General features: G+C 43.6%; 1 protein-coding gene across 1 annotated transcript in view; it reads left to right on the top strand.

Annotated features, from left to right (window-relative positions):
• DAZL (deleted in azoospermia like) overlaps nt 1-12061 on the top strand; it is a 312957-nt gene that overhangs the window by 283924 nt on the left and 16972 nt on the right. Inside the window, 1 exon segment of the mRNA XM_030202610.1 lies at nt 5125-5226. Within this exon segment, the coding sequence (XP_030058470.1) occupies nt 5125-5226 (102 nt within the window).

The following is a 12061-nucleotide window of genomic DNA, read 5'->3' as shown; positions in this document are numbered from 1 at the left end:
GTGGCTGAGAGGAGATATGATAGAGGTCTATAAGATGAGTGGAATGGAACAGGTCAAAGTGGAGCGTCTGTTTACTCTTTCCAAAAATACTAGGACAAGGGAGCATGCGATGAAGCTGCAGTGTAGTAAATTTAAAACGAATCGGAGGAAATTTTCTTCACTCAATGCGTAGATAAACTCTGGAATTCGCTGTTGGAAAAAGTGGTTAAGGCGGTTGACTTAGCAGACTTTAAAAAAGGGTTGGACGGCTTCCTGGAGGAAAAGGCCATAGAATGTTATTGAATGGACGTGGGAATAATCCGCTATTTCTGGGATGGGCGGGACAAATTGTTCTTTTGGCCGCTGTCGGAGACGGTGCTGGGCTCAATGGACCCTTGGTCTGTCCCGGCATGGCGATGCTTATGTACTTATGCCTTTATTCCCTCCTAGCAGTGGACTTGGAATCCCTCGGACTCCCCACGGTTGATTTGTTGATTCTGGCAGTCACAAAAGACCACTCTCAAGATGGAGGAAGGCATGGCACTTAAGGACCCTCAGGACTGTAAGTTGGAGTCCTCCCTTTAACTTTCCTTTGAAGCGGCGGTGCTTATGCAGCACAAGCATGTCATGGGTTCAGAAGGCTTCCTCTACGAAGGAACTTTTTTTTTTTTTTTTGCAGGCACTGGAATCTGGTGTAGCTTACCTGGCTGACCTCCTGTATGTCCTATTGAGAGCCTCTGCCAAAGGGGTCTCCCTTGCAGTTATGGCATGCCGGTGGATTTGGTTATAGCATTGGGCAGTGGATGTGGCTTCCAAATCTCGGCTGGTGAAATTGCTCTTCCGGGGGCGTCTGCTGTTTGGCGAGTATCTGGAAAATATCATTAAAGCCCTGGAGGCTCCAAGGGTCAGCACCTCCCGGAAGATAAACCTAGGTTGTCAAAGGCCTGTGCTCGGTTCAGACACAAAAGGCGTTGCCACCCGGATGATGGAGGTTCCTTCCAGAAACCTTGTTTTACCCAAAAGCCTCAGCTTTCTCACGTTGACCACCGGGCCACAGCCTCGGGCTCCAAACCACAACAAGCGCCCAAAGCTTCACAATGATGGAGCCCTGGTCCATCTCCTACCAGTCATTGGGGTTCAGTTGTCCTCCTGGGGGAATGAACCAGGGTAGCTTCTGGCGAATGGGTCTTGGAAGTCATCTGAGACAGCTACAAACTAGAGTTCGCACGTCCATTGGTGGATTTCTTTCTTGAGTCTCCATGCAAGGGTCCCACCAAAGTGAAAGCAGTTCAGCAAACTTTGGCAAGCTTGGAGCGGTCCATCTGGTGCCGCCATTGGAGGTAGGACTCGGGTATTACTCCATTTACTTCATGGTCCCGAAAAAGGATGGCTCTGTCCATTGCTAGACCTCAAGTATGTAACGGGGCTCTGTGGGTTTGCATTTTCGCATGGAGACATTGCATTCACTGATTGTGGCTGTGCAACCAGGGGAATTTTTGACAGCACTCTGTCTTAAAGAAGCTTATTTGCACATCCATATTTGGCCTCTGCATCAGCGTTTTCTTTGCTTTATGGTGTTAGGCTGTCACTTCCAGTTCCAGGCCTTGCCTTTCGTTCTTGCTACCGCTCCTCGCACTTTTTCCAAGGTCTTGGTTGTGGTGGTGGCTTTCTTACATAAAGAAAGGGATTCAAGTGGATTCCTACTTGAAGAATTGGCTCATTTGGGCATAGTCTTACAAGGAGAATCTGCAGGCAACAGATCGGTCTCCCGCAGTTGCTTGGATGGGTGATCAATTTTCTCAAGTGTCACCTACATCCTTCACTCCCTGGACTATCTGGGCATATCATTTGACATGCGGGCAGGGACGGTGTCTGGTCCGCTCACTGTCTTCGGCTACTGGGCCAGTTACGCAGTTTACTGCGGGCCTGGGGCTATGTACAGGTTTTGGGGTCCATGGCATCCACCTTGCAGGTGGTTGTAAGGGCCAGGAGTCCCATGCGGCCGCTCCAGTTCTAAGTCAGTGGTCCCCCCCCCTCTCTGAGGACTACTCATCTGAGTGCCCTGGTCCACTCGTCTCAAGACAGCATTGAGCTGGTGGCTAGTCCAAGTGAACCTTTTCAAGGGTGCTCCTCTGGTGACTCTGGAGTGGGTGATTGTGACGACGTGTGCTTCACTGTCAGGTTGGGGGGCTCACTGTCTCAGACAGCCCAAGGGATCTGGTCCTCGGTGGAAGTGACCTGGTCCATCAACCAGCTGGAGCTGAGAGCAGTTCGCTTGGCTCTACGGGGAATTTGTTTTCCTGTTGTGGGCACATCCAGTTCGTGTTCTCTCAGACAGTGCTATGGCTTATGTGAACAGGCAGGAAGCACCAGGAGTACACCTCTGGCACGAGAGGTGTCTCTGCCTTGTCTTTGAGGTGGAGGCACACATGTCCCTCCTTTCAGTGGCCTACATTGCGGGGTCGCAGAACGTCCAGGCGGACTTTCTCAGTTGCCACCAGCTGGACCCAGGGAAATGGGAACTTCTCTGTTGACCTTTGAGCAGATCTTTTCACAGGAGAACCAAGACAAGCAAACAAACAGTGGGTATCAGCCAGCATATGACAGAGCATTTTAGCGTTTTGTTGCTCACGTTATTCCATTCAGCAGTTTATGGGCTTTTGTTTCAACTGATTAACAAGTTATTCTTTGCATCAACCAATATTAGACCCCTGACGCAGGCCTTTGTGGCCGAAACACATCACATGTCGGGTCATTTGTGCAGATTTGAATAAAGACCTTGTTCAGGAAGACACTCATTGTGAGGAGGTTTTTTTTGGACCCACTGTTTGTTCGCTTGGCCTTTGAGCAGATAACATCTTGTTGGGGATTTCCTTTAATGGATCTGATGGCAACCGGGAACAATGTAAAGGTTCCCCAGTTCTTCAGCAGGGGCAAGGAGTTTGCCTTGGAAGGAATCGATGCTCTTCTCCAACTTTGGCCTCTGGATCTCCTCTATGTCTTGCCACTGTGGCCCATGGTGGGCAGAGTGGTAGGCCGCATAGCCAAACATGCCGGCCGGGTGACTTTGGTAGCTTCGGATTGGCCTCGGTGTCCTTGGTATGTGGATCTCATCTAGGTGTTCGATTTATCCCTTCGGTTGACTACAGCAGATGGCCTTCTGATTCAGGGTCCCATCGCTATGGAGGATCCCTCTCACTTTGGTCTTACGGTCTGGCCCTTGAAAGAGCGAGGTTGAGGAGGAAACCCAGTCATTACCACCATGCTCCAGTTGAGGAAGTGCTCCACTTTTACATCATACACTAGAGTGTGGTGCAACTTCAATTCTTTGTGCTCTGGATTGGGGGTTTCGGCAGCATCTGCCTCTGTTTCCATTCTCACCTTCCTGTAAGAGGAGCTAGAGAAATCTCTTTGAATTCGTTGAAGGTTTATGTGGCAGCTTTTGGCTTGCTTCAGGGGTTGTCTTCAGGGCATCTTCATCCCAGTGCACCCAGATGTGGTTCGTTTCCTGACAGGTGTGAACCACCTTTGGCCTTGTTCGCTGGTGATTTCCTGACTTGCACCTGAACCTTGTTCTCAAAGCTATGCAGAGGCCTCCGTTTGAGCCTTTGACAACTTTGTCTTTGAAGGACCTCACATTAAAGACAGTGTTTCTAGTAGCTATTGCCTTGGCGCAGAGGATTTCTGAGTTGCAGGTGCTGTCTTGCAGAGACCCATTTCTCCAGTAAACGGAAACAGGAGCTTCCATTAGGATGGTTCCTTCATTTCTACCTAAAATACATTTCTTTTTCCATCTGGGTCAGTCACTGATGTTGCCGGCCTTTCGCTGGGAGGGACTACCTTGATGACTATAGGGCACTTTATTGTCTGGACATTAGGCGCATTCTTCTCTGGTACCTGGAAGTCAGAAATGAATTCTGGCATTTGGATAAGATACGGGCATACTCTACAAGAGCGCAGGCATCTTCGCATGCTGAATCATGCCTCATATCATTGGAAGACATTCTCAGGGCTGCCACATGGTCATCAGTCTATACCTTTGCTAAGCATTATAGGGTGGATGTTGCGGCCCAGCAGTATGCGGGGTTCGGTGCTTTGGTTCTCACAGCGGGGTTTGGGTCCTCCCGCCCTACTTGAGGACTGCTTTGGTACAGCCCACAAGTCTCTGGATTGATCTGTGGAATGCTATGGAAGGTAAATTTAGTTCTTGCCTGATAATTTTCTTTCCACGAGTCCCTACAGAGATCAATCCAGAGGCCTGCCTTTTGGTTCTTTCAGCTGTCGGTTGATTTTTTTTCTATCATGGAGTAGTTTTTTGCGGTTCGGCAGCAGTTCCTTCATTTGCTTTTTTTTTTTTTTAAGCAATCAAATTTAAGTATTGCGAGTGGCCATTTGGCTGGTTCTTTATGATGTTTCTTGGAGGCAGGAGAGTTTTACTTCTGGGAATTTCCTTTCTTCCACTGCTTTGGTATCAATCAATCATACTGAGGTTGAGATGGCTGTATGTGACCACATATAACAAACATCTGAAGTTCTCTCTATCTCCACCTGCTGGTAGAGGGACATATCCCACAAGTCTCTGGATTGATCTGTTGGGACTAATGGAAAGAAAATGATCAGGCAAGACCTAATTTTACCTTGCTGGAAGAATGATGCTAAAATAAAAAGTTGTAGCAGGTACCTAAAAGGTTAATCAGAAGTTTGCTTAAGGCTTGGACTTTAATGTGGGTTAACAGCCCCCCCCCCCCCCCCCCCCCCCAAAAAAAAAAAAAAAAAAAAAAAAAGACTAATACTTGGGAAGCCCAGATAAGCTAATTTTCAAAACATTTTGCAAATATGTGGTGATTTTTCTTCCCTATATTTCAACACCAACACCTTCCTGTTTGCCTTTCCTCCCAGACATCACTAGTCTGGTCCTTGCACCAGGGTTCTTGAGACTGGGAGCTGTATCACAGCTCTAAATCCAGGTACCAGGTGTAGCACTTAACTACCGCGATAGTGAAGAATCAATTGTGTTCACGCTACTGGTCATCACTAATGTGCCTTAGTATGTCAGCTAACTATTTTTGAAATGTTTGAAGATCAATTGTTAGCAAAAGTTTGGTTGAAAGATGACTTCAGCCCATGAAGTTCAATGTATTTCAGAAATCTGTGGACCGAAGTATCCAAACTGTGGTGTCCTGTTTATTCAACCCAGAAAACAGACTACAACGAAACTCTTTTGTAGCTCAAGATGACTACCTGAAGGTAAAGTCTTGAACAAGTTATTTGGCTCCTAATTTTCTTAAATAAAAAGTTGGTTAGAAAGACTTGATAGAGAATATTTGATTCAGATTTGTAGATGTTTTGGGAGTGTAGATATCTAATTTTATTTCTTCCAGAAAATATTAACATAAATCAGTTGAGATACCCCCAGCCACTTAAATCTACCTATGATGAAGGCAGTCCATGCAAAGCTTAGGTTTTCAAGCTGTGAATATTTGTATTGTCATTATTAGTCTCTTCAGGTACTTCTTTACAGCCTGGTTGTCACTAAAACACTAAAATGAGTTCCTTTGACAGTATGATTGCTGCAATGTTAAGCTTTCAAATAACTGCTTATAAAGAAGTCCTCTGAAAAATAAATTCTTTAATATTCCACTATAATAGCTATGACTTGAACACCAATATTTGTCTTTCCAACTTTGCAAACTTCTTTCCCAAAATGGCTCCTGTTGTCTTCAGCAAGTTTCTAGCAGTTTCTCAAACTGTTCTTACCTCAGAAGTGCTGTTAAAATCTCTGTATTTAGAGTTCAAACACTTTCTAAACAGGCTTCCTTTTCCTGCTAGACTAGTCCTGATGAGTGGGTTATGCTTCTCAACTAGCAGATCGAGGCATAGAATGCTGATTTCCAGTGACATCACCAGTATAAGAAGTGGTGCAGCCTTGGAAGAAGTTAGTATTTCTCTGCTTAGTAGTAGTAGACTGCTGCCACAGGATTTATTTTATTTATTTATTTTATTTTTTTGCTTCCCTGGGCACAGTCTGCAATCTTTGGCCCTGTAGTTGAGCTTCTGGCCATTTGGGGTGCTCGAGAAGTAGTCTATTTATTGGTCCACTTGTATCCCACATTTTCCCAGCTTATGCGGGCTCAATGTGGCTAACAAAGTTACAATAGAATTACATTATACAATAGCAAAAATTGGCAAGCTAAGAGAAGGTGACAGAAGGGGAAAGAGTGGATAAACTAACAAAATGGGAAAAGAATAAAGGTGTTAAACAGCATTGTTGACTTTGGGGTAGGCTTTGTTAAAAAAATGAGTTTTAAGCAGTTTTGTAAAAGTTTGATGATCCGTTGACTTTCAAAAGTCTCAGCAAAGCATTCCAGGTTCACAGACTGATGAATGAGAAGGAAGAGGTGTATATTGTCTTATATTTTAGATGCCTGCACGAAGGATAGTGCAGATTAAGATAAGTTCGAGATGTCACCAAAGAATTTCTCAACGGCAAATCGATCAAATCGCAGGTGAACACAGGTGCTTCACCGTAAATGATCTTGTGAGTTAAGGCACAGATCTTGAAATCAATACGGTCCTTAATGAGAAGCCAATGAAGTTTCATACGAAGAGGCTGCGCACAGTCAAAGCGAGACTTGCCAAGAAATAGTCTCCGGTGTTTTGAACCGTCTGGAGCTTCTTCTGAATATAGTGTGTACAACCAGCAAAAATGCCACTGCAGTAGTCGATGTGACTTAAGACCAAAGAGTGAATCAGGGTTCGAAAAATATCCTTAGGCAGGAGCTCTTTGATGCGTTTAAGCTTCCACAAAAAGAAGAACATTTTCTTCGTATTTGCTTGACAATCAAGTGACAGTTGGCTGTCCAGCGTGATCCCAAGAATTTTCAAACTGTTCGAGATTGGGAGAGTAGTGTCAGGAGTAACCAGAGCTGTAGGGAGAGATTTGTTATGTTTGGAAGAAAAAACAATGCAATGAGTTTTATCCTTATTGAGTTTAAATTTAAATGCATTAGCCCAGGATTCCAAAATGGAATAACTGACCTGGATTGCGCCAGTAATTTCAGACAGGGTAGACTTAAAAGGGATGGAGATGTTACATCATCTGCGTAGATAAAAGGTGTAAGGCCATGCTTGGATAATGCAGAAGCAAGAGGAATCATCATAATGTTGAAGAGCGTCGGAGATGGAGATCCTTGCGGTACTCCACAGACAAGTGTCCAAGGCGGTGAGAGAGTGGAGTTCACTTTGACTTGGTAAGACCTAGAGGAAAGGAAACCCTTGAACCAATTTAGCACATAGCTGCCAATACCAAATTTATCTAAGATGCTAAGAAAGATGGCATGGTCAACCATGTCGAACACACTGGACAAATCAAACTGTAGTAAAAGAATATTTTTGCCCACAGAAATGGTGTTTTTAAAATTGGACAACAGAGTAATCAGAACTGTTTCAGTGCTATGCTGAGTGCGGAAACCTGATTGAGATTCATGAAGAATATTAAATTGGTTCAAGTAATATGTTGAGTAGTGACCATGTTTTCCATAAGTTTTACTAGTAGTGGGATAGAAGCCACTGGATGATAGTTAGTAATAATATTGGCCTTTTTCTTCGGGTCCTTTGGAATTGGGGTAAGCAGAATACTACCATGTTCCTTTGGGAAACATCCTTTCCGAAGCATAAAATTAAGGTGGTCCGTGAGATCAGTGATAAAACTTTTGCTCTGATGAAGTTTGAGGAGGTTTTCTCTTTGGCCCCCAAGTTTCAGTTCATGGATTTTGGCTTGGTGTGGCTTGTCTGGTGATTAGTCCCTAGGACTGCTGCCAGCAGGGGGAGAAGCAACCCCCCCCCCCCCCCCCCAACCGTAGTACTCCAGCCTCTGGTCCCAGGTTTGTTTTTTTTTAAAGGGGGTGCCACAACCAGGTGTTTGTGACAGCATGGTTCCACAGGGCCCTTACTTGAAGGGGAGGGGTTTGAGGTCCCTCCAGTCTTCCTCCTCTCTTAATGACTTAGGATTTTTAAAAAAAGTGGGGGGGGGGGGGTAATAATTTGTCAATGTATGTACTAGTAGCAACAGGGAGTGTATGTGAAGCCTCGGAACTACAATGTGAGGGTGTGCTGGAGATCTTAGCTACCTGGTGATCACTGTTGCTAGTAGTGAGAGGGAGATATAGCACCTTTGGTGTCGGATTGTGGCAGGTGCTCAGGTGCCACCACAGTGTTAGCACAGCTGTCGGATTTCTGGGGATTTATTAACCACCTTTATGAAGACCTTTACCCCAATGTACAGGAGGCATAAGCACATAAGCACCGCCATACTGGGAAAAGACTAAGGGTCATCAAGCCCAGCATCCTGTCTCCGACAGCGGCCAATCCAGGCTTCAAGAACCCGCAACCCCCCCCCCCCCCCCCCCCCCCCCCCCAAAAAAAAAAAAAAAAAAATTAATGTTCAATGGACTTTTCCCTCAGGAATCTGTCCAACCCCCTTTAAATTCCGTAAGGCCAGCTGCTGTCACTACATTCTCCGGCAACGAGTTCCAGAGTCTAACTACACGCTGAGTAAAGAAACATTTTCTCCTATTTGTTTTAAATCTACCATATTCTAGCTTCATCCTGTGTCCCTGGTTTTATTGTTGTTTGAAAGTGTAAACAAACGCTTCACATCTGTCCATTCTACTCTGCTCATTATCTTGTAGACTTCTATCATATCACCCCTCAATCGCCTTTTCTCCAAGCTGAAGAGCCCTAACCTTCTCAGCCTTTCCTCATAGGGAAGTCATTCCATTCCCATTATCATTTTGTCGCCCTTCTCTGCACCTTTTCTAATTCTTTTATATCTTTTTTTGAGATACGGCAACCAGAATTGGACACAATACTCGAGGTGCGGTCATACCATGGAGCGATACAAAGGTATTATAACATCCTTGTGTTTGTTTTCCATCCCTTTCCTAATAATACTCAACATTCTGCGTGCTTCTAGCCGCGGCAAGCACACTGGGCAGACGTTTTTAACGTCTTATCAACGATGACTCCCAGATCCCTTTCTAGGTCCGTAACTCCTAATGCGGAACCTTGCATGACATAGCTGTAATTCGGATTCCTCTTACCCATATGCATCACATTGAACTTTATCTGCCACTTGGATGCCCAATCCCCCAGTCTCGCGAGGTCCTCCTGTAATCTTTCACACTCCTCTACTACTACTACTATTTAGCATTTCTATAGCACTACAAAGCATACGCAGCCCTCCTGCGACTTGACGACCCTGAATAATTTTGTGTCATCTGCGAATTTAATTACCTCACTAGTTACTCCCATCTCTAGGTCATTTATAAATATGTTAAAAAGCAGCGGTCCCAACACAGACCCCTGCGGGACCCCACTAACTACCCTTCTCCACTGAGAATACTGACCATTCAACCCCACTCTTTGCTTCCTATCTTTCAACCAGCTCTTAATCCATAGTAATACCCTACCTCCGATCCCATGACTCTCCAGTTTCCTCAGGAGTCTTTGATGAGGCACTTTGTCAAACACCTTTTGAAAATCCAGATACACAATATCCACCGGCTCCCCATTGTCCACATGATTGTTCACCCCCTCAAAAAAATGCAGTAGATTGGTGAGGCAAGACTTCCCTTCACTAAATCCGTGCTGACTTTGTCTCATCAGCCCATGTTTTTGTATGTGCTCTGTAATTTTATTCTTGGTAATAGCCTCTACCATTTTGCCCGGTACCGACGTCAGACTCACCGGTCTATAATTTCCCAGATCTCCTCTGGAACCCTTTTTAAAAATCGGTGTAAGATTGGCTACCCTCCAGTCTTCCGGTACCTCACTCGATTTTAGGGATAGATTGCATATTACTAACAGTAGCTCTACAAGTTCATTTTTCAGTTCTATTAATACTCTGGGATGAATACCAACGGGTCCTGGCAATTTACTACTCTTCAGTTTGTAGAACTGACCCATTACATCCTCCAAGTTTACAGAGAATTTGTTTAGTTTCTCCGACTCGCCCGCTTCAAATATGTTTTCCGGCACCGGTGTCCCTCCCAAATCCTCGGTGAAGACCGAAGCAAAGAATTCATTTAATTTCTCCGCTGTGGCTCGGTCTTCCCTGATCACCCCTTTAACACCATTTTCGTCCAGCGGCCCAACCAGTTCTTTAGCCGGCTTCCTGCTTTTAATGTATCTAAAAAATTTTTTACTATGTATTTTCGCTTCTAACGCTAACTTTTTTTTCAAAGTCCTTTTTTGCCCTCCTTATCTCCGCTTTGCATTTGCTTGGCATTCCTTATGTTTTATCTTGTTACTTTCAGTCGGTTCTCTTCTCCACTTTCTGAATGATTGTTTTTTGGTTCTAATGACTTCCTTTACCTTACTGTTTAGCCACGCCGGCTGACGTTTGGTCTTTTTTCCCCTTTTTCTAATATGTGGAATATTTTTGTCCTGTACCTCCAGGATGGTGTTTTTAAACAGCATCACTCCTGATGCAAGTTTTTTACCCTGCGAGTTGCACCTTTCAGTCTTACTTTCACCGTTTTTCTCATTTGTCATAATCACCTTTTCTAAAGTTAAACGCTAGTGTATTTGATTTCCTAAGTTCACTTCAATGCTAATATCAAAACTGATCATGTTATGATCACTGTTATCAAGCGGCCCTCGTACTGTTACCCCCTCCGCCCCCACCCCCCCCCCCCCCGCACCAGGTCATGAGCTCCAGTAATGACTAAGTCTAGTATTTTTCCTTCTTTTGTGGGCTCCTGAACCAGCTGTTCCATGAAGCCGTCCTTGATTTCATCAAGAAATTTCACCTCCCTAGCATGTACCGATGTTACATTAACCCAGTCTATAAGTGGATAATTGAAATCACCCATTAATATTACATTGCCCAATTTATTTGCTTCCCTAATTTCCTTTGACATAGCTTAACACAAACTTACTATTTTAATTGTAACAGTAGTGAAATGACCAAATATAAGCATAAATACTATTGAGGTGAAACTGGAGTCAGGTACATTAATTTTGCTAGCAGTAACATGATAGTGTCATACATGCATATTAAAACTGCACCGTAGAATAATCATAACAAATAATGATGAAAGCAGGATACAAATAACATAAGGAGCATGGATATAACACAGATATACTTTGTCAGCACAGTACAAATAAAGCTCTTTAATAGGCAACATATTGGAATATTCTAATAACATAGATATGGTAAATGTGGCACAATACAAATGACACACCTTAATAAGCATGCATTAGAGCATTCAAACATATATGATGCTTATGTTGGTATGATAAAATACACATAACATGATAAAATACACAAAGCTAAGCTAATATGTAAAGAAGCAGGGATATATTCAACAAAGTGTGGTTCAAAATAACTAGAGCAATAAACAAGAAAACTACCTCAGTGCACTAAAAAAATAAATTTAATCCTGTAATATAGTCTATTAAAGTGAAAATGGTGCTCAGAATAGTGTATGTGATCATAAAATCACCTAGCAACCACTAAATTCAATCATTGCACCAAATAAGCCTGCCTACCAAAAGTCCTTATATTAAACATTAGAAAAAAATTTGTTAAACTTAGCTTTGAGTCAGTCGAACGATCCAAAGTACAATAGTTCTTTTCAGCTTACTGATCAGCTTCAGGCAGGAAATGCAGTGGTGTGCCAGGATAAAGTATATAAAGAATCCAATAACTGTAAATCACAATACAACAAAATGTGAAACTTCACAAAGGTCCACAGCTAATGGAACATTTTTTATAAATCCAATCCTGTACATGATCATGTTTTACCAAGGCTACTTCAAGAGGAAGGGTCAAAAAGTAGAGCCTAAACAAAAACATGCTTCAAAATCCAGTCTCACGAGAAAGTAGAATATAAAATTTAAAAAAATGGAAACATTTTAATACTGCATTCAAAATATCTCTTATTCAGACCAGGATAGCTGGAGGACCCGCACAAGTGCCTAGTGTGTGCGTTTAACTATATCTTAATGTCTTAAAGAATGATGTAGCAATCAAGGATTGGGTCGGATCACAAAAGGTTAGCTTCCCATTGACCACCTC

Source organism: Microcaecilia unicolor, chromosome 1 (assembly GCF_901765095.1).
Source record: "Microcaecilia unicolor chromosome 1, aMicUni1.1, whole genome shotgun sequence".
Lineage (NCBI taxonomy): Eukaryota > Metazoa > Chordata > Amphibia > Gymnophiona > Siphonopidae > Microcaecilia > Microcaecilia unicolor.
The sequence above is the reverse complement of the archived record's forward strand: the minus strand, read 5'-3'. Positions and strand labels throughout refer to the sequence as shown.